This window comes from Melanerpes formicivorus, unplaced genomic scaffold (assembly GCF_026170545.1).
Source record: "Melanerpes formicivorus ecotype bairdi unplaced genomic scaffold, bMelFor1.0.p_v2 SCAF_7, whole genome shotgun sequence".
NCBI classification, from domain to species: Eukaryota; Metazoa; Chordata; class Aves; order Piciformes; family Picidae; genus Melanerpes; species Melanerpes formicivorus.
Window position 1 is genome coordinate 21,058,613 of NW_027142359.1, and position 22,105 is coordinate 21,080,717.

The 22,105-nt window shown below is 45.7% G+C and overlaps 2 protein-coding genes across 8 annotated transcripts in view; one reads left to right on the top strand and one right to left on the bottom strand.

Annotated features, from left to right (window-relative positions):
• Positions 1–284: 284 nt before the first annotated feature.
• On the top strand, positions 285–19,174 carry IVNS1ABP (influenza virus NS1A binding protein). Of its 4 annotated transcripts, none has more exons than XM_068141320.1 (15): positions 285–503; positions 6,554–6,806; positions 8,081–8,207; positions 8,368–8,537; positions 8,633–8,708; positions 9,318–9,491; positions 10,104–10,229; positions 11,627–11,734; positions 13,877–14,003; positions 14,537–14,761; positions 15,574–15,695; positions 15,858–15,984; positions 16,072–16,203; positions 16,972–17,145; positions 17,732–19,174. In XM_068141320.1, exons 3-15 carry the CDS (start codon positions 8,097–8,099, stop codon positions 17,983–17,985), a joined length of 1,926 nt encoding a protein of 641 aa, XP_067997421.1. In that variant the 5' UTR covers positions 285–503; positions 6,554–6,806; positions 8,081–8,096; the 3' UTR covers positions 17,986–19,174. The 4 variants fall into 4 exon arrangements, with proteins under 4 accessions (XP_067997421.1, XP_067997422.1, XP_067997420.1 ...); XM_068141321.1 differs by lacking the exon at positions 285–503 and adding an exon at positions 5,912–6,166; XM_068141319.1 differs by lacking the exon at positions 285–503 and adding an exon at positions 5,912–6,159.
• SWT1 (SWT1 RNA endoribonuclease homolog) overlaps positions 18,045–22,105 on the bottom strand; it is a 39,158-nt gene continuing 35,097 nt past the window's right edge. For 3 of the 4 annotated variants that reach the window (XM_068141316.1, XM_068141315.1, XM_068141314.1), the window contains one exon: positions 18,045–21,457. In XM_068141316.1, coding sequence (XP_067997417.1) covers positions 20,904–21,457 — 554 coding nt within the window. In that variant the 3' untranslated portion in view covers positions 18,045–20,903. The remainder of the gene's footprint in view (positions 21,458–22,105) is intronic. The other variant, XM_068141317.1, reaches the window with a different exon arrangement.

Consider the following 22,105-nt stretch of genomic DNA (forward strand, 5'->3'; position numbering starts at 1 on the left):
CTCGCGGAAACGTGCCCCAACCCCAGCTTCTCCTGTGCCTGCGCCTCCCTCCCCGCAGCCCGCTCAACTCCTCAGGCTCCAGCCGCTTTTCCCGCCCGAGGCCACCGCTCCCTCAGGCTCGTGCCGCAGACCCCCACCCGCCGCGGCAGCTGCGCGGAAGTAAGGACGAAACGAGGGGCGCGGCCGGACCTTCTTTCTCGGTGGATTGCCTCCGGCCGCCTCAGCGCCGCCTCCTGCCCGCCCCGCCGGAGGCGGAGGGTTACGGGACGCAGTGCGCAGGCGGTGTGGGGTTCTCCAGCTGCTGCGGCGGATCCGTTGGTACCGTGTCTTCGCTCTGCTCAGGCTCGTTCCTGCTGCTACCTTCCTTTCTCAGCAGCGCCTCGCTGTTCCAGCGCCCTTCACTCTCCCTTCCCGACGGGCTGGGGCTACGTCTCTTTGTCGGCTTCCCCCTCAGCCTGGAGACTTTCAATATGAACAATATCGTCTGCGCTGAGAGGCACCAGGTACGGCGCGGGTGGGAGCCAGCGGGATGTCCCGGCGAGCGCAGACGCGCCTCGGCCGGCTATGAAGAGAAAGGTGGCGACGACCATGTGGCCGGGGGCGGCCAGGCCCTGCGCCACCTCGGCCCCGCCGCTCTTTGTTCCCCGCTCGGCGCTGGCTCGGGGGGTGGCTGCGGCCCAGGGTTGCTGTCGGGCAGGGCGGGCCCCGCCATGGCGGTAGCCCCGCGGTAGCGTCCCGGCCCGTCGCACCGCGTTCTTGGCTGGGAGAACGGGAGACCCTCCGGCTCTGTAGCGTTTCATTGCTTATTTGTGCGGGGGGTTCCCAAACGCGCCACGTTGCGGTGCCCGTTGTGGGGAAGTTATGTCCATGGCGTGGGTGGCCTGAGGTCGGTTCCCTCGCGGCTGCCGGGGCCGATTCCTGCCGCCGTGGCCCCTTCGTGGACAGCGGGGGCTGTGGGGCGTGCGCAGCAACGCTGGTGTTCCCCACGCGGGTATTGTGCCAAGGTCAGGCGCTGCCTGCGCGCCTTCCCCAGCGCCACGCTGCAGGCGCCTAGTGGCACCTTTTGTAAAGGCTTTGTAGTAAGGGGTGGGGGGAAGAGAATGGCAGAAATCCTGGGCTGTGAGTGAAGAAAATAGACATCTCATGTGCTGACAGCTGGTTGCCAATGCTATGACCCTCTCTGCCACCTATAGCAATCCCAGGAAATAGGGGATAATGCAGTGAAGACAGTCGCCGTCATTCCACATGAGTGCTTTTGGAGAGAGGTCAAAGGTAGGAATGGCCAGAAGGGGTGTGAGGCAGAGGGGAAGGAGGAGTGCTGTGTTTTCTGCTTGCGTGCACAAATTCCCACCAGCTTTTTAGTTTTGGGGTTTTTTTTTTCCAGACGTATTTTGAGGTAGAAAATATCTCAGCATTGGCAACTTCGCTGTTCCTTCATCCATCATTCCCAAAAGCATGAAAACTGCGTTGGCTATTATTTCATGCAGGGTGGAAAAATGTTGATGATTTGAGAGGCGAGGCATTTGAGTTAGTTACTAAAGAGAAGCATGGCAAGGCTAAGTGGTGATAGACAAATGGAAATTCAGTATCATGTCACTCTCCTCCTTATTTGTGGTGGTTTGTGAAGGGGAGGACTTTTTGTTTGCAGTGATGGGTGTGTAGACACCACATTAATTCTCTTCTGTCAGGGATCTCCGGAATAACAAACCAAGCAGGATGTGGTGCTTCGATGGGGAGATTGGTTTAATTTTAGAAAGCGGATTTTGTAGCCACAGGCCTAACGCCTGGAGCACAGGATGCAACAGACAGGGAGTACTTTCCAGTTAGGAAACAGTATTTTAGCTACTGTAAATAGTTCTCTTTTTGTTTTCCTCGGTTTGAGTTCTTAAGGAGGCAAGAAGTTGCCAGAAAGGGGGGGTGGGAGATCATGACAACAACCACAAAGCCCTACCAGCTGGCTGGTTGTGTGACAAATGTTGGAAGAGCTGTGGGGAGTGTGTTAGTAGAAAAAACGAAACCCGGGGACCGGAGAGAAGGAAAGAGCTCAGATTTCAAGACTGCATGTGCGGCAGAAGGTAGAAAAAGAGGTGGAGATAAAGATTCTGAATACAGTATAGAAAAGGAGAAGAGGAAATGTAGAATCAGTATGGAAAGGGGAGTCATGACTCCACTTTCCATTGCTACAATCCAGTGAAACAGTGTTACTAGAAGCATTGGAGGTATTAAATAGGCAGCTGGTATGCTAGAACTGGGAACTGTAGCTGAAAGAGCAGCAACATTGAAATATAAAACCTGTTTCTCATGCATTTTTTAGATCTACATATATAATGTGTGTTTGAAAGAGCTCTCCAGGCTTGCTCTCTGTAGAGGAGAGTCCAAGTATTACATGTGTTTGGACTACCTGTAAAAGACTTTAGAAAATGTCCACAGTACTTTTTTCTTCCCCTTCAATTCTTAACTGGTGATAGCAAATTCTTTCTCCCCACTGTTTGTAGGGAACACAACCAAGGCTGAATTGTAGGGAAATAGAACTGTTTGGTTTTCAAGTCATAGTTATCAGTGAGACTAAATATTGGAAAACAACTAAACAATGAATATGCAAAACAAAATCATTAACAATTCTCTGAGTCTTACTTAAGCCACTAGGGTAATGAAGCTGAGCCTGTTTAGTGGTGCAAAGTATGTTGATACATGTCTTAGACAGTGATGGTTTGTCCAAATGCAGACTCAGGCACAAAGAGATTGTGTGGCTTTATCATAAATGAATGCTAATATAGGCAAGGAATGTTTTGAGGACATCTAGTTTTATCTTCTGCTACAAGTAAGGGACTAGGAGCAGTCATTGTTGTGACCTACATTTCTGTGAAAAGCCAGAAAACCCACAGCAGCTTGAAAAACACCAACTGTGGTGTTGAATTCCATTTTTGTTTTGCTGTACCAATAAGTGTCAATCGAATGTCCATCTATATATCAACAAGTATCTACTTTTACAGCGTCTCCCTCCAATTAGTGTTTTATTTGTGAGTTGAAGAGGTGAAACCTTAATCTGACAAGGAGGTTTGTGCAAAATTGGCACAAAGTAAGGACCTTGTTCAAAGAAATACTGCACCTGGCAAGTGGACTATAAACATAAACACTACCTGTGGCATTAGGTCATGGGCGAGCTGAGTTTTGCCTCAGTGGTTCTGGGATCTGTTGTCTTGGTACTTCACCTGAGATAACAGCTCATACATCCTCTGGAAATGGCTCTGTGTGTGGTGGAGAGTCCTAGGGCATGGTAAAGGCTTTTAGATCTTGAGAAATTCAACAGTAATCTTGTGGCAGGTTTTTAAATGTTGAAGTGTTTTATGCAGTGAGCAGCTTTTGTTTGGATGAAGAGATTCTAAATTTTAAACATGGCAAATTAAAGTGTATGAATTATATTTATTTCCTCTTGAAAGCAAGCTTGTAATATTTCAGTCAGATTTGCATTTGCAAGGTACCTATAAGAGGATAGTGTAGTGAAGGATACTTAGTGTTGTTACATAGGTGAGTCTTCGTAAATGTGTCTTTAAAGATGGAAAGGTGAGTTAAAGGGAGGAGATCTCTCCTGCAAGTCAGGTTTATCCAGCGAATGTGTTGTGAGCCATGACGCTTTCATGGTCCAGTGGTGTGTAAATGTAGCAAATGAAAACCTCACTCTGAGCATGACAGTGTTTAGGAAACACCAGTATTAGAACACAGTTGTGTTTAAATGGAGCAGCTGGGAAGAATTTGTGTGCTGTCTTGGGTGCAGCTATATCACTGGGACATACCATGGGAATGCTTTGTGGCATCTGGCCACTGACTGTCTTAGCCCTGTGCAGTCTCACACCTGGTGTGATAGACTCATGATCAGAGGTACTGACTCCAGGCTCTACGCCAGTATATTGACCTTTCATAGTAAAGCTAGAATGGAAATCCAGAGTTTATGTACCACTTACCTTTTGCTTTGCTTCACCTTAAAAGGAAGTGCAAGCTTGCTCTAAAGAATTACTTTTTTTCCAATGGACTGTGGTGCTCTCAGTCTGGAATCATAATTCTGTAGTTTTAGCATATTTAAATAAGTGCATTTTGATGGACCTTGAAAAGTAGACATTTCAGAGGCATCAGGTTTCACACTTCACCTGGCTGACAGTGATCTGTGAACATCACACAGTAAAAAAATGCAGTCTTGGAAAACGGCAAAAAAAGACTGCTGACAATTCTTGATGTAGGGAGCTATGAGCAAGGGGGGGGAGGTCATTACAAAGTTTAGATTCTTAAAATACGAAATAAATTAATTTGCAGTACTTGTGTGTAACCTATAATGCAGAAAATGCAGTGTTGTCTTCTGTTTTGATCCAGAATTATTTTGGATGCCTTTTACAGGTCTTCAAGGTTGTAAGCAAGTACATCAGGCAAAGTTAAAACACTGCACTTAAAGTAAAGCTCTTCTACTTGAGTAAAATATGCCCAGAGATGTAAACTGAGTGAGGGTGATTCTGGTATTTACTTGAAATTTTTGGAGTAGTTGTCCTGTAACTCAGAATCTCCCCAGAGCCCCAGTTCCAGCTGTTAACAATACCAATGAATATGGAAGAGGAATGTGTAACTTGAGGCACGGGCAGACCAGTGTCCTGATTGAGCTGTGGTACCAACATACATTTAACTTGCTTTGGTGATCATGGACCTCTGCTCAGTGAGCAACAGAACTTCTTTGAGAGTCAAAAAGGTGGTTGCAAACCAGTCTGAGCAAGGTGGATAATCTTTCTGCTCAGAATCAAGCCAGTGGTGATCAGCTTGGTCCAAGCCTTTGCACCAAAATGGTAACACTGTGCCAACCACCCAATGCAGCTCCTGCCTTGTCCCCACCTTGACTGTCAGTTTTAGATGCTTGTTGTAGTTTGCATTTGGCTGGGTGGGTCTGGCGAATTCCTGCAACAGAAATGGGAGGTTTGAAATTGGAAATTGATCAAGTCAGAGGTCTCTTGGTGGTGATTTTCTCATACATTGGTGGATAGCTTTGGTGAAGTATAATTTCTCAGTATCTTCTAGCTTTCTTTACAAGTTAATTTATTGTGATACTTGTGCTGAAACAATGTCTCTGCATCTCTGAACAGAATGCTTAGCTTAGGTCAATCTTTGGGGAAAGTGGATATCATACTATTTTTGACAAGTGAAATGTTTTCCTTGCTGAAACGATTATACCAGTTACACCAACAAGAGAGGAAATGATGGCTTCCAAATGCAGTTGTAGTCTCTGGGCTGCTCTTCCTGTAGTATTGCTGTGTTCAGGGGGGCCGCATTACAGACAGACACCACTGGTGCTCTGGAGCAGTTGTTTCCTCCTTAATATGTATATGTTTGTGTCTATTCTAGTAGCCAAACCTAATGTTAATTCCTTCAGCATGGTTATCTCCTGGCTGAAACGTTCTGTCTTCAAGGCTGCAAGCTGTGAGTGATGGGAGCAGTTTTCTGGTAGAGCTGGTGTTCTGTGGGACATTGCCCCCTGCTGCTTTTTGAGAACCAGCCTCAGCTTGAGCTGCTGGTCAGCTGAAAGACCATAGGAGGTACAAGTCCAGCCAGAGCCAGGCAGTCGGTCCACAAGGCTCTCACCTCCAACATAGGGGACTTTTAATTCTTGACAAGGAGAAATGAGCTGGCACCTATTTTTAGGAAACCCAGTTTCCAATGTGGTATTTAATCTGCAGATACAAATATAGTTTTGGAACAGCAGTGGGGAACTCAAGTGGATAAAGTGATTGATGTTTTCCTGAGGTAGTATCAGGGTCATGGAAAGTTCCAGAGTGGGTGTTTGTTGCTTGTCCCCTCCTCATGGCTGCTCCTCCTACTGTGTTCTCCTCCCCAGTAAAGCCCATCATAAAGAGGCCACCTGCATGCAGAATCCCAGCAGAGCTCTGCAGTCTGCACAGAACTTGACCGGACCTTCACAGATTCTTCCTGTGGGGTAGCAAAGAGCCGTTTTACCACAGAAAGTTACCATCAAAATTGGGATTTCTGACTTTATCATCTGTTTGGCAGTACTGGAGACTGGAGACATGCCCAGTCGTTTCAGACGTGCCCTTAATCCATCTTCAGTCCATTTTAGGCATTCAGTAGAAGAAGGATATAAGTAGATGAGTACAGGAAAAGCAAAAGGTAGGAGGTATGTGTTATGGTGTGTGGTTTGAAATGTAGTTATTTTGTGTTACTTAAGTGTTGTCTACTTGTGTAAGCAAGCAGTAATCTACATATGGAAAGTGCCAAAGTTAAGGTTGGTGAGGAATTGCCTAAAAATGGGTTTCAGCTGTTTTAAGTTTTCACCTAATCACCAATTTAGCCACTTCCTTGTCACTGTGGGTATAAAAATTGCTGTGGTTGACCTCTCCATAGGCGCAAGAATGTTGGTGACAGTGTGGAATCTTTTGGGCTGTTTTTGTGAAGAAAAACTTTGGCTCAGGAACTTCTGCATCAAGATCCTATTAAAGTTTCACCTGGAAAAGAGAGTAGTGCTTTCTGTTGTCTTAACTTCTTAACTACTTCTTTATTGCAGGTTATGATGCATGATTATCACAGAAGAAATTCGTGTCTATAGCTCTTAAGGACTTTATTACATCATCTTCAAGCCTGATAGTTTTGGAATCCATATTGCAGCCGCAAAACCCACGTCTGCTATTGCATTTCAACAAACATCTTCCCTGTCAGAAGATACTGCAACTGAAGTTAAAATTCTGTTTTAACACAGTGATACCATTGGAATAATTTCAGATCCCCCAGTTAAAAATTGACAGTGATATATTTGACAGGTGAGTTGCTTCCGTTAGTTGCATGTACTGCAGTCAATACTCTGAAATTCTGCCACTTTAAATCCTTGCTGTCTTTTTTTTTTAAACTAAAACCCATCAAACCAAACTATATACAAATGGACAATAATCTCTGTAAGTAAGATTATTGTTGCCAGTTTAGGGGCAGATGCTTTCAGTAGTAAGTGAATTTTAAAATAAAGAGATTAAAACTAGAATTGCTCTGTGTGGGGCTTGCTAGTACTGATTTTTTGATACGCGCTTTTTCTGGTTTGGAGCTTTTCTTGCTCAGTCTGATATCCAGAACTTAGATGAGATGGAAACCTAAATTTTTGCTGGTAATAGTAGTAAAATCCCATTTATTCTTTCCTCTACACTTCCAGATAATATTTTATTTTTTATTTTAAATTATTATTTCAAACTAATTAGTTCACCTCAGGGTCATATCTTAGTATTCTTAATTAGCTTCCTATTTAGAAAGTGGACCTCTCCTAAAAGTGCATAACTGAAAGAAGTCATTAAAATATTTGAAATACCATCCCCCTCCCCCCCAAAAAAAAAAAAATCAGTTTCCTACAGTTAGCTTTCCAGTCTTAGTTTAACTTTACCTGAGGTGGCATGTTTGTATGTGGGTAAGGTCTTCAGAGAAAGTTGTTTTAGCTTCGTGATGACTTGAAATAGATGGTGATGGTGGTGCCTCAGAATGTCTTTGATTCTGCTTGTTTTGGTGGTGCTAATGTTCCTTCATGACTTTGAGCTGCTCAAAAATATTTAATGAAGTCCTTACTCATAAAATAAAACAAAATTTCTGGAGCTAATCTACTTCACCAGTTTTGATTTCTCAGTTCCTGTTTTTCAGTGTAGCTGGATTGGGGTCTGTGCAAAAACTGAACGACAGATTGCATGCAGTGAGCAGAAACAAGTGATGAATCTAACAAATCCCAATTCCCTTAAAATTGAGGGGAATGAAGCTTCTCATGTAACCCAGTGGTTTCCAGTTTGCTCCCACAGAGATAGAGTAGGGTCACCTTGTCATTGTGGAGCTGGTACCTGCTGAAGTGATGTGGAAAAGTTAAAAGCTGTGGCCTTAGTCTCAGAAAATCATGAATCCAGTCAATCCAACACGTACCCATCAGCAGTAGTACTTGCCTAGGTGCTTTTTTGAGGTGGATCTTGTTTTAACTGCCTCATGAATGTTTGTTAGCAAACAGCATGTCAATAATGCTTCTGTACTAAAGAAAAGCGTTGTATTTCTAAACTCTATGTTCTGTTTTCAGCCAGACCAACAGCAAAATGATTCCTAATGGGTATCTGATGTTCGAGGATGAAAACTTCATTGAGTCATCTGTTGCCAAACTAAATGCCTTACGTAAAAGCGGTCAGTTCTGCGATGTCCGTCTCCAGGTACCTTTTTTCTGTCCAAATGTTTTTTTTTCAGCTGATGCAAACTGGAGACGCTATTGATTGGAAACAATTATTTGAACTGTGACATTAACTTGGTTAAAACATACCTCAGGAAAGTTCTCACCAGCATGTGGGTTTCTTACTTGTGTTTTCAACAAAGGTATGTGGCCATGAGATGTTGGCACACCGAGCCGTGTTAGCTTGCTGCAGCCCCTACCTGTTTGAAATCTTCAACAGTGATAGTGATTCTCATGGGATCTCTCACGTGAAATTTGATGATCTCAACCCAGAGGCTGTTGAAGTTCTGCTGAATTATGCCTATACTGCTCAGTAAGTTTGCACAAGAACTAGAGAGACTAGACTTCAATTAAAAAAACAACAAACCACCGCAACAAAATAATGAGAATACCCATCTTCCTCAATAGGTTAAAAGCTGATAAAGAATTGGTGAAGGATGTGTACTCTGCAGCAAAGAAGCTGAAGATGGAAAGAGTTAAGCAGGTACAGGTCTCAGCTCTTCCCCAAGTCCATTCTGCTTTCCCAGGCTGACAGGATTATGCTTTTTCATGTGAATGCAGAAAATGGTGATTCTGTGGAGATAATCTGCACTTGTGCTTCCACTTGTGTTATTTTGTGCTGAAGGGTTCTCTGAAGTTAAGGTTCATGTTTGTGCAAAATGGCTTCTGAACCACAGCGCTTCCTTCCCTTTGGGTTCATGGCAGCAGTGGTGTGCTTGGGTGCATTGAGGGGCATCCTTAAACCTCTTCACTTGAGCATGAGTTTGGCAGTGCTTGACTTCAGAAATACTTAGTCTTGCCCCACACAGGGACACCCTTGACAAGGCAGTTGGAATTCTTATCTTCACTTGACTGCAGATAGGCTTTCAGTTGAGGGTGGACATGAGAAGTTTCAAAATGTGCAGGACTGTTTAATATCCACGTGTTCATACAGAAGGAAAGTTGTGTACAGCCCTTGCACAGGAGAGGATGATCACAGTTGGTCACTAGTCTGCAGTTAGGAAACAGCTGTTGTTGTATGTTGGGTGGATCGTTTAGATGCATAAAAATCTTGTCTACTTGTAAGCTCAGTGGCAGCCTTTTTACTTCCAAGGTCTGCGGTGACTATTTGCTCTCCAAGATGGACGTTCAGAGCTGCATCTCTTACCGGAACTTTGCAAGTTGTATGGGAGACTCGCGTTTGTTGAACAAGATCGATGGCTACATTCAGGAACACCTTTTGCAGATTGCAGAACAGGAAGAATTTCTCAAACTTCCACGGCTAAAGGTTAGCTTAAGTTTGTAGACTTCCTTCTGGTATGTGATTGCAAAAAAACTGAACCACCAAGCCAAGGAGCAGCTGCTGTGGCTGCTTCTTGGGAGGAGGAAGACTTTTGTACTGACTTCTGCCAACAGAGTGAAAATTCTGGGTCTGTGTAATATTCTTGTGACTGAATATTATCTGTAGAGAGTACATGTTCTCAAGCCTTTAAGAGCAAAAGGTGTCTGCAGTTGTGCTTCAGTGTGCTTCCTAGTTTTAGTGGCATTGGCTGAAAGCTCCTCGTATGTGCTAGTTTGTAGCTCTGAGGTAAAGTGAGAATAAAGGAAGAATTTTTTACCTGCTGCTGAAACCCTGCAGCAGACTGCTCAGAGAGATTGTGGAGTCTCCCTCTCAGGGGAGACTCCAAACCCAACCTGGATATTCTGATTCTGGGCATCTTGCTGTGATTATCCCTGCTTTAGCAGGGGGCCTAGACTGGATGATCTCTAGAGGTCTCTTTCAACCCTCACCATGCTGGCATTCTGTGTGATGCTCACTATACAAAGTACAGTATACTAGAAATATAAGTAGGTATTAGATAGTACCTCTAGAGTAAATCATCCTTTTCTCTAATTGAAGCTTGAAGTCATGCTGGAAGACAATGTTGGCCTGCCCAGCAATGGCAAATTGTACACAAAGGTAATCAACTGGGTCCAGCGCAGCATCTGGGAAAACGGAGACAGCCTGGAAGATCTCATGGAAGAGGTTAGTCTTTCAGAAAATGGGGTTCAATATCTGGTTTATGTTATTTTTATGTAAAGAAAAAGTCATTATGAAGGCTGATCCCTTTTTAATTTTTTTTTTTCACTTTTTTTAACTGTGACCCTAAAGAATTTAAATTTTGCTGTAGGTACCCCTAAGCTGAGAAACTGGGGGGGTGTTCAGGTGAGCTGAATGAACTGTTCAGTCTGGTCTTTGCTTTCCTTTTTTTTTTGCTCACGACGTGCTGTACCGTAACCTCACAGCGGCGTGTATCTCACTCTAGGTTTGGGGAGGTGGTACTGAAACTTGTTAGAGATTCTTGATGCTTTCCTTTGCAGGTTTTGCTTGTAAACACAAAGTAGGGAAAAGCTTCTAATGGTTGTTCCTCCCCATTGATTTATCTCCCCATAGGTTTATTAACAAAACTAGGATACCAAGGCTGAAGAACCAAGAAGAAACCTCAAGTGTATTGACACGTACAGAAGCAGCAGTCCTGCCCCAGTTCTCCTAAGAAAATCCGCTGTGGGCAGAGAACGATGATGATGATTTAATGGTGTTTACTTACTCCTTTACAGGATACATTGCTTTTGAAAGTTGTGTGTTATTAAATGGCTTTACTTATGAATGCTCATACTAGATGTAGCCTGGGCAATGTGTAATGCAGCAAAACTAGTGGGGAGTCTAAATTTTGAATTGGCTGGAGAAAATGGACTTTGCAAACACCCATGAAACGCCAGCATTTCCCAGGTTTGTTGTTGTGAGCACAACAGACTGCTGGAAACACTTGTACAGGCAAAGCCCCAGATGTTGATGCTGTCATATGTTTTCAAGTGTGTATTTCCTCTGGGCAAAACTCTGCTTTAAAAGCTTTCGGCATGGTGAAGTTCAGATGCATTTCATTGAAACAGTCGCATCTGATACTGAACTGTGGACAACACTTTCCTCCAGAACCTAAATTTGTGTTGTCTTCTCTCATTCCCATGCCTTTCTCTTAGAGTCCACTGTTGGCTTCCCTTAATTTTTTTCTAGTGGAGATAGATATGTGTACCTTTCAAAGCAGAAAACTTGTTTGCGGGGATAACAAAAATGCTTGCATGAGACTGTGAATTTGTGTAACTCTGCAAATTAATGTGCCTCTTGCTTGTCTGATGTTTCTGTGCTGGAAAAAAAAGCAGAACTCCTTGGAATGTGAAGATTTCTCTCAAGCTGAGAAAGTAAGGAACCTCCATCCTGTGTTTGAAGATTGCTCCCATGACATCTACTTCCTTTTAGTTTTGTCATTCCACTAGATTGAGATGAGCTGACGAGAAGTATGCTGGCGACTGCCTTTTGTAAGCTGCCTGTAGCTAAGGAGCAGTGGAGAAAGTAGCCACATGGGTATTCTGTTGTTGTTTTTGCAGGTTCAAACGCTGTACTACTCAGCTGATCACAAGCTGCTTGATGGAAATCTGCTAGATGGACAGGCTGAGGTGTATGGCAGTGATGATGACCACATTCAGTTTGTGCAGGTACAAATTGCAGACAGTCTCAGGTAACCCCAAGTAGACTGGTGCAGTTTACAGCACACTTAACCTCTTGTGTACTGTAGCAGAGAAAGCAACAGTAGCTTTAATGGAGAAACACACGATGAGAAAGTCTTTCTTAATTCCTGGAGGCAACGATCTAGTCTCCTTGTGGTTTTTCAGCAGACTGACTCTAAACCTTTGCAAAACAGTGCTATAGGTTTGACTTCAACAGAAATCAGGCTGTTGGAAGACAGAAGAGGTAGGAGAGCAGACTGCTGTGGCTTTGCAGAGATACTGAAGAGACTGTAAAGCATCCTGGACCGCTTGGCTTGCAGCGGAGAATGCGCCTGTTGCTTTTTCACACGGGCAAAGATTGCAGGCGTAAGCGCCAATCCTTCAGCTGCCAGCCTCCATTTCCCTTGTTAAGCTGCACGTGTGGTGTGCAATAGAGATTTTAAAAGCAGCTGTAGATAGCTTCTGGTCCAGAGACAGCTGATGCTTGGACTCTGGGGAGATCAGTCCTGTGTGTTTTGAGATTTTAATTTGATTTTTGTTTCTTTTTTAGTTTGAGTCAGATAAAGTAGTCCTCAACTCATGGAAAACACAGGGCTTAAACAATGGAGGCTGTTTAAGAAATTAGGGGAAAAAAGGCTAAGAGATGTCAGTTATCAGTTGCTTTATTCAAATTAGGGTTGCTTAAATTCACTAAATTGGAAGGAAATACATTGTAATATTTTAACTCCTAACAGTGGAACATGTAGGTTTTAGCTAATGTAGAGCACTCTCCATGGGTTTTAGGAGTGAAAAGAGAAGAATGTTAAAAGCCATCTAATTTTCTAGTGTCTGGTTTGTAGTAACCCATCACAGACCTCATTACCTCTGGATCAGAGAATCAGACTGGTTTGGGTTGGAAGGGACCTTAAAGACCATCTCATTCTAACCTCCATGCCAGCTTTCCTGCGAGGCCAGCTTTCTCACGGCCCCATCCAACCTGCCTTTGAATGCTTACTATTCTTTGTAATACTTAGAAGCTGAGAGGTGAATGTTCTCAAAATTCCCTTTCAGAAATAAGACCAAGAGTTCTCAACTTTGTTTTTATTTAAATCCTTTCTGATCATAAGAACTGTTAACTTTAGAGATTCAAAGTGGCTGAGAGAGGTAACACCAGAAAACCCACACCTGACAGGCCAGGAAAAAATGTAACTTGTAAGGTTTTGATTTACAAAAGTTTGTAATAGGAATGATAAGAGAATAAGCTCTGAGTTAAGTGGAGATTCATAAATAATGGCAATACTAGCTAGAAATGACTTGCTTTTCATGGTGAGCTGAGTATAGCAATCCATGCCTCCTGTGTGAGGTTATCTGGAAGTGAGGTGATGTATTTCAGAAGCCTTATGACAGTTTCCATGGAGCTCAGACCTCAGGGAACTGTGCAAGCATCACAAACTTGGTACTGTGGTCACAAACTGCTGCTAACCAGGGCAGTCAGAAGGGTAACTTTGTGTGCTTGGTTCAGAAATTGTGCAGTGTCATCTGAAATGTGACATTCTGGGGTTTGCTGAATTGAGCAAAATAATGAAGCTGCAGTATAAATTTAATTGAAGAAGAAAAGAAAGCAGAAATCTCCTGTTGGTGGGAGTAGTGAGGGAGTAAAATCCAAGAACCAGCTAATCTGAGCACAGAGAGGAACTGAGGCGAAATTAATTTGTCTTCAGCAGGGAATGAAGAGAATTGTTAATTCACTTCCAAACAGTGTTCCATAATTAACTTGAGTTCCAGAAGCAGAGCTTGTGAGCCAGGCTCCCAGAGTGCAGATCAGTTCTTGCCCAATGGGTGTGGGGTCTCGCTTGCACTGAGGAGTCCCACTGGTAGTGCCTGCTCCCCTCAAGGGGTTTGATATGATTTATGGTCAGACCCCAGCAGTGTACAGGTGCAGTCATAAGATGACATGAGTGCCAGGATCAGAGGTAGGGTGGGTTTGGCTGTTGTTGCTGAGCAGGCAAGGTGTTCTGTGGAGTATGTAGGTGTGCTATAAATGGTGCTCTGCAGAGGTGGTAGACAGTGTTTTCCTGCGTAGTCATGTGTTAGCTCAGAGAATCAGTGATAGAAGGAGGTGTAGTCTCTAGCTGCCTTTTGATTTTGCAGAAGAAGCCACCACGTGAGAATGATCACAGGCAGATCAGTAGCAGCTCCTCTGGAAGTCTTTCTCCAAATGCTACTGCTCAGAGTCCTAAACATGACTGGAAAATCATTGCTTCAGAGAAGACATCGAGTGAGTAACTGGGGCAGGCTTCACCTAAAAGCCACATCTAGTATCGTGTGCTTCCTACCTCCCACTCCCTGGAGATTTCCTTCAGTATCTGTAAGGAATGCAGAGATGCTGCTTCTTGCTGCTGGTGCCGGTCAAGTAATGGACCCAGTAATTTGTGGGATGTTTCTAATGTAACTGAGGCCAAACTGGGATTACTTACATCTCAATTCCTTATTGACAGGGCCACCCCAAATCCCATGGTCTATATAATTTACCCAGAGTCCTAAGGAGATAAACAGTCTCTGATTAATTAACAGAACTAACCGTATGTGTGCCAGGAGATCTCCCAGGATGTCTTCAGATGGCTGGTTTACATCCTTGGAGCACTGTATCAATATCTAAGCCTCATCTTTTTCAGTAAAATAAACTGGAACCAGTAATGAGACAAAAAACTTTTCAGACTTCAAAGGGGAGGAGCATAACCAGTTGGCATTCACAGAAATTCACCTCAAGTTTTGTTACATTGGTGGTCTCCCCGTTTCTCCCAATGACAGGTAACACCTACCTGTGTCTGGCTGTTCTGGACGGTGTGCTGTGTGTGATATTCCTGCATGGCCGCAACAGCCCCCAGAGCTCTCCCACGAGCACACCACGGCTGCTGAAGAGCCTGAGCTTTGAGCTCCAACCAGATGACATCATTGAGAAGCCCATGTCTCCCATGCAGTACGCTCGTTCTGGGCTCGGCACTGCTGAGCTCAATGGCAAGCTCATCGCTGCAGGTAAAGGAAATGGTAGCAGTTTTGAAACAATCACTTGGGTGGGGTGGAAGGGACAGTGGCTTCTCAACCCTCCGTATAGGGTTAGAGCTGGTGAGAGCAGCCCCGCAGAGAAGGACTTAAGGGTGCTGGTGGGTGAAAAGCTGGGCACAAGCTGGCACCATGAGCTCACAGCCCAAACCCAGCCATGTCCTGGGCTGATCCCTAGCGGTGTGGGCAGCAGGTGGAGGGAGTAAATTCTGCCCCTCTGCTCTGCTGAGACCCCACCTGCAGTGCTGGGGCAGCTCTGGAGTCCTCAGCACAGGAAAGACATGGACCTGTTGGAGCGCAGGGCCAGAGGAGGCCACATCAATGATGCAAGGGCTGTGAGGCCTGGCTGAGAGAAGTGGGATCGTTCAGCCTGGAGAAGAGAAGGGTCCAGAAAGACTTTCTAGTGATCTTTCAGTGTCTAAAGGAGCTGATCAGAAAGCTGGGACAGACTTTTGAGCAATGACTGTTGTGACAAGACAAGGGGCAATGGGTTTAAGCCGTAAGAAGGATATTTATACTAGATAGAAAGTAGGAATTGTTTATGCTGAGGGTGGTGAGACACTGGCCCAGGTTGCCCAGAGAGGTGGAAGATACCCCATCCCTGGAACCATTCCAGGTCAGGTTGTCTGGGGCTCTGAGCAACCTGCTCTAGTTGCAGGTGACGGCAGGGCACTTGAACTAGATGGCCTTTCAGGGTCCCTTCCAACCCGAACCAGTCTGTGATCCAGTAACATCAAAGTAATTGGTCTTTAGAGATGTTACCTCATCTGAGCTTTTGCTTTTAGGTGGCTACAACAGAGAGGAGTGTTTGCGCACAGTGGAGTGCTATGACCCGCAGAAGGACACCTGGACCTTCCTTGCACCGATGAGAACACCAAGAGCTCGGTTCCAGATGGCAGTTTTGATGGTGGGTGGGGAGCACAAAGTGTGACATCATGTAAGATAGGTGGGAGAGGTGGGGCAAACTTCACAGAGGGGTAATTGAAGTTGTGTGACTGTAGTTAGCTACGTAATGATTTGAGTTGTTGAGTTCTTAGATGTGAGACAGGCATTTCTTGGTTCTCTGCAGGGGCAGCTGTATGTGGTGGGTGGGTCAAATGGCCACTCAGATGACCTGAGCTGTGGAGAGATGTATGAGCCAGAGATAGATGACTGGACTCCTGTTCCAGAGCTGAGGACCAACCGCTGCAATGCAGGTACCACAGCTGCAGCCAAGCAGCTCTCTGGGGGTTCCTACACTTAGCTGCTCGCTGCTCACTTGCTGTCCTTCCCTGCACCAACAGGAGTCTGTGCCCTGAATGGGAAGCTGTACATTGTTGGTGGCTCAGATCCTTATGGCCAGAAGGGGCTGAAGAACTGTGATGTGTTTGATCCTGTAACAAAGTCCTGGACAAGTTGTGCCCCCCTCAATATCCGTAAGTGCTCTGCAGGTTGGGAGAGGGTGGAAAGGGTGGCTGCACAACTGGTGTGATATGAAACCTGCAAACAAAAACCCAGTTTAGTTGTGGCCAAGAGGGCCAATGCTCTCCTGGCATGCATCAAGAAGAGTGTCCAGCAGGTCTAGGGAGGTTCCTCCTCCCCTTCTACTCTGCAATGGTGAGACCACACCTGGAATACTGTGTCCAGTTTTGGGCTCCCCAGTTCAAGAGATGTGAATCTACTGGAGATAGTCCAATGGAGAGCTATGAGGATGATGAAGAGACTTGAACGTCTCTCCTATGAATAAAGACTGAGAGAGCTGGGGCTGTTTAGTCTGGAGACAAGAAGGCTCAGAGGGGATCTTATCAATGTCTGTAAATATCTGAGGGATGGGTGTCAAGTAGAAAGTGCCAGGCTCTTTTTGGTGGTGCCCAATAATGGGACAAAGAACAAGGGGTACAAGCTGGAACACAGGAAGTTCTACCTCAACAGGAGGAGAAACTTCTTTACTGTGAGGGTGCTGGAGCCCTGGTGCAGGCTGCCCAGAGAGGTTGTGGAGTCTCCTTCTCTGGTGACACTCAAAACCTGCCTGGATGCATTCCTGTGTGACCTGCCCTAGGTGATCCTGCTTTGCAGGGTGGGTGGCCTCGATCTCTGGAGGTCCTTTACAACCCCCACCATTCTATGATTCTAATGCCAGCTGCTGTAGATTGCCCTCCTTCATGAGTACTGTCTGGGCTGTAACCTCTGGTGTCTGATGGCAGGGAGACACCAGTCTGCAGTGTGTGAGCTGGGGGGGTACCTGTACATCATTGGAGGAGCAGAATCCTGGAATTGCTTGAGCAGTGTGGAGCGCTACAACCCAGAGAACAACACCTGGACCCTGATGGCGCCTATGAACGTGGCTCGTCGAGGAGCTGGGGTGGCAGTTCGTGACGGTAGGCTGCCCACTGTGGGATCTTTCTGGTTAAGGGACCTAAAGCAGGTCTGTAGCTGCAGACCTCGAATAAGGCAAAGGTTTCTGACAGAAACTCTTCAGTTCCTTCATTTTTGGTTTGGTTTGCTTCCCCACTGCAAGGCTGTGACACACACTGCTGGTGCTCAGCACCTTTCCTTGCCCTGTGGGGAACAGGCTTCAGGAGTTGGGGCTGTTCAGCCTGGAGAAGAGAGCTCCAGGGAGGCCTTCCTGCCTCTAAAGGAAGCCTACAAGAAGGCTGGGGAGGGTCTTCTTACAAGGGCTTGTAGTGACAGGACAAGGGGCAATGGCTTTGAGCTGGAAGAGGGGGGATTTAGACTGGAGATTAGGAAGAAATTCTTCACGGTGAGGGTGGTGAGACACTGGAACAGGTTGCCCAGAGAAGTCACGGATGCCACTTCCATGGAAGTATTCAGGGCCAGGTTCATTGAGGCCTTGAGCAAGCTGGTCTAGTGGAAGGTGTCCCTGCCCCCGACACAGGGCTTGGAACTAGATGGTCTTCAGGGTCTCTTCCAATTCAAACCATTCTGATTGTTTCCTTTTGACAGGAAAACTGTTTGTGGGTGGTGGCTTCGATGGCTCCCACGCAGTGAGCTGTGTGGAGATGTATGACCCTGCTCGCAATGAGTGGAAGATGATGGGAGGCATGACCACCCCCAGGAGCAACGCTGGCATCACCACGGTGGCAAACACTATTTATGCTGTTGGGGGCTTTGATGGCAATGAATTCCTGAACACAGTTGAAGTCTACAATCCAGAGTCCAATGAGTGGAGCCCCTACACAAAAATTCTCAAGTTCTAAGTGAATTAAATTGCCCTTTTCAAACTAACAGGCTTAGTGATGTAATTGTGTTTTCAGTAGAGGTACAGATGTGAATAGGGGTGGGGAGAGGGCAGACAGGTTGCCAACAGCAACACAGAGCTTTTGCATATTGCATATTAATGTGCTGTACATATTTGTTTTGGAGGGAATACTGAGATGAAGGGGGGCTGTGTATTTTAGGACTTTGTGGTGGGGGGGGTGGGGTCTTTCCTTTCTGTAAAAAGATTGTTTGGAAGAGAATGCAGGAGACACTAGAGTAGGCATAGCAGTTCTGGAGATTCCCCCAGGGCTTGTTTGGTCACTTGGCACATTGGCTTCTCCTGGAGGGTGTGCTGTTGGGGCAAGAAGCATCAGGGTGATGTGGGCTAGGTTTTTCATCAGGCCTCGTTTTCCTTGGGTAACTGGAACAATCTAACAAGAAGCCTTATTTAAATAGAGAAAATGGCTATTTTTTTTTATGAAAAAAGCTGACATGCCTGCCAATACCTTATCTTTTATGATTGCCTTTTTATAACAGTTTTTATATACTCAGCAGAGTATTTTATCTGTCGAAAGCAGTAGGCAGCAAAGAGTCAACTTTGGAGTTCATAGAGACTGAGTGGACAACTGCTTGACCACTGTAGGTGAGCTTCTGGGCTTTGGCCTCTGGTACAGTATAGTCCCTTAGCAAGTGACAGCTGTGCTAGCACTGAATGGAGTTCTGAACACAACCTAGCTGTGACTTTGCAGGCTGGGAGAAGGATTTTGGGCTCCAAATCTCTTGAGGAAGATGCAGAGGGTGCTTTCTGTACAGCAGTTTTGTTACTTGGGGTGAGCTAACCTTTGTAAAACACAGACTTCAGTGTGGGGCTTTTCTCATGGTTTTTAAACTCTTTGCCAGCTGGCAGTGGAAGTGTATTCATTTGACTAGTAATGTCTTCACCTTACTTTTCTAATACAAGCAGCTGGAAGTGTGGTAGAACACAAGTAACTCGATCTCGTCTGTGCTCATAGTTATGTGTTTTAGTTCACTTGCTCTGTTCCTGCAGATAAGATGTTGGTTAGGATGCTGTGGTGTCTAATGTGTAGTGCTGCACATCTAACTACTTGTGCCAAACCCAGCACTGACTGCTTATCGCTGATGCAAACACATTAAAGGTACCTTGTGGGAAATCCTTGCACCACAGGATTGCTGTGATGTCTCCTTTTGTCCTTTTCTTTAAAAGACTGTTTGCAAACATTTTGGTGAGGTCAAATGGATGCAGAATCATAGAATGACTTTGGTTGGAAAAGGCCCTTTAAGGTCATTGACTCCAACCATTCCCTAAGTCTGGTGCTCACTTCTGTCCCTCAGCACCACCTCTCTGCCTCTCAGAAACACCTGTGAGGATGGGGATTCAACCACCTCCCTGGGAAGCCACTTCCAGTGTTTGAGAACCAAGCTGCCAAGGCAGGCAAAGTAGGGTCTTTAATTGTATCCCCCACCTTGAGTAGAAATATGAGGAGGTAAAGGGTCATGTCTGTTTCCACCTCCCAGTGGAGTGTTACCCTCCAGAAATTATTGTAAAGGTCTGGGAGCATGCAGACAGCATATGGCTTCCTGCAGCACTGCTGCTGATGTCTGGGGAAGATTTGCCTGCTTCAGGCTCCTCTCGGGATCAGCTCACTGAGAGCTCTCTACAAATTGAAGTGGAGTCAGATGAGAAGGGGACCCAGTGAACTTGAGTAATAGTGTGTAATACTGTGGTGAAAAGAAACACCTGGTGTTGGTGTGAGCAATTCGAGCTGTGGGCCTCAGCACTCAGTAAATAATCCTAGGAAATTAAGCCCCCAGCAGTGGCACTAATTTCAGCCTCCATTATAGTATTAGTTTACTACAGCTGTCTGATCCCAACACCTACCACCAGCCTCCTACTGCAGAGTCTGTCACATACCATTAAGCAGTCCTGAAGTGGGCCACAAACAGGCTACTGCATTTCCACCCTGGAGCAGGGAAACAGCAGGCCAGAGTCACTGACTGTTCCAAGCTGTAAAATGGGGCATTTGAAGAGGCAGTCAGCGTGAGACAAGACAAAATCGTTGTCTTACTCTGTGCCAACTCTGTAAAAGTAGGGGAGAAATACAAGACAGACAGACATTGTGTCCTTAAGTTGATTGGCTGCTTCCTTTATGTACAAACTGACAATGTATAACACTGATCCCACAACTGGGATAGCAGCTTGAAGGGAAACAGCCTTTACAATGAATGCTGTACCCACACCAACTCCATCTGAAGTCTTTCCAGTGTCTGGGGGCAAGAACCAAGAACTGCATTAAACTTGAATCCACAGTCCTCAGGCAAAGTGAAAGTAGAGCTGGTGGCAGGAATTGACAGGTAGAATGAGCAGCCATCTACTGAAACAATAAATTAGATTTGTACAAGAAAGATTTTACAAATACAGCCCAAAGCTGATATCAAAATAAATTCCCTCTAGAACTCTGCCAGTCCTCTTGGCTCTGTACAAATACTTACATAGAAGAGGTAGCTTGAAAGGCCACAGCAACATCAAAAATGGCTTTTAGAAAGTTTCATGGACTCCAATGTAGTTTTGGAAAGCAATGAAAGCATTCAGAGAGGTCAGAGAGCAGAGATGAGTGAAGTTGTGGAGCAGGTGGTAACCCACAGAGGGAAAATCCCTCCTGCTGTTACAGGAGAAAGTGGGAAGAAGGATGAGGCACTCCAAAGGAGTAGTTTCTGCTGCATGAAGATTAAGATACTCTAACAAAGGAAAACCATCCCTTTGCTCTGAACAGCAATACACCTTCATGAGTGCTTCTGGTTTGGTTTTAGAAAGAACAAGCATCAATCCATTTCTTGGCCATTTCTGTGTTTTCCCTTAAGCCCTCCAGAGTTCACAGGCTGCATACACTGCACCTGTTCAGTCCTTCACGTGCATAGCAGTGTGGGCTCCCAGGGTCATACTCCACTGCTTCCCTTGCAGCCTGCTAGCTGTCACAGCAGGTGCTGTTTGCTCCCTCAGTGCACTGCAAGGCTCAGCAAAACCAAGGCTGGGTGTGGATTTTCCTGTACAACCCCTCACGGACCTGGCTCCTAACAGAGTAATGCCAGCCTGGCACTGCTGTGCACCAAACCAACTTTGGTAGCCCCAAGACCCTTGCTTGGGACAGAATTCTCTCTGCTTGTCATCCTTAGCAGAAATGCTGACATGTACTATATAGACGTAGCTACACTTCCCTCCAACTCCAACAGAAAACAGCACCCTTGAGCAAAAAGAAGGCAGCTTTCTGGCTCCTCCAATACATCCCTCAGCTTGGATGAGGGAAGTGCAGGGGAATGACACCACAGCTCCAAACTTTGTCCCAGGGTCACAGCCAGCCTCTGTTCTTGGCCTCTGCATGAACCGACGCGTGACACTGCTTAATGGTATGCTCCAGCTGTGCCAGTTGCCCACAGCCAACCTGCAGCCGCTCCCTGGGCAGAGAAGACACAAAGGTTATCAGGGGACAGCACACCCACTGAAGAGACAGGAAGGCTTCTGCATGTTCCTTTCCAATGCAAAGGGGCTCTCCTGTCACACTTTAACTCCACCAAAGCAAAGAATTCTCAGGGCCTCCAGAAATCCAGAGGTGCTGTTACCTTTGTAGCAAAAGATCAAGTTTATGACAGAGCTGGCTAACAGTTAGTGTTCCCTGCTGGATAGAACCACAGGCTGGTTTAGGTTAGAAGAGACTTCCAAGGGCATCTAGTACAACCCCCCTGCAGTCAGCAGGGACACCTGCAACTGGAGCAGGTTGCTCAGAGCCCCAAACAACCTGACCTGAAATGGTTCCAGGGATGGGGCCTCTACCACCTCTCCAGGCAGCCTAGGGCAGTGTCACATCACTCACTGTAAAGAACTTCCTCCTATCACTCCAAGCCCTTCTAAGCAGTCCCTCCCCAGTCTTCCTGTAGGTCCCCTTCAGATACTGAAATGTAGCTATGAGCTCTCCCCAAAGCCTCCTCTTCTCCAAGCTGAACAGCCCAAATTCTTTCAGCCTGTCTTCATAGGAGAGGTGCTCCAGCCCTCTCATCGTCTCTGTGGCCTCCTCAAAAGAAAAAACCTCACAAACCACAAGAAAA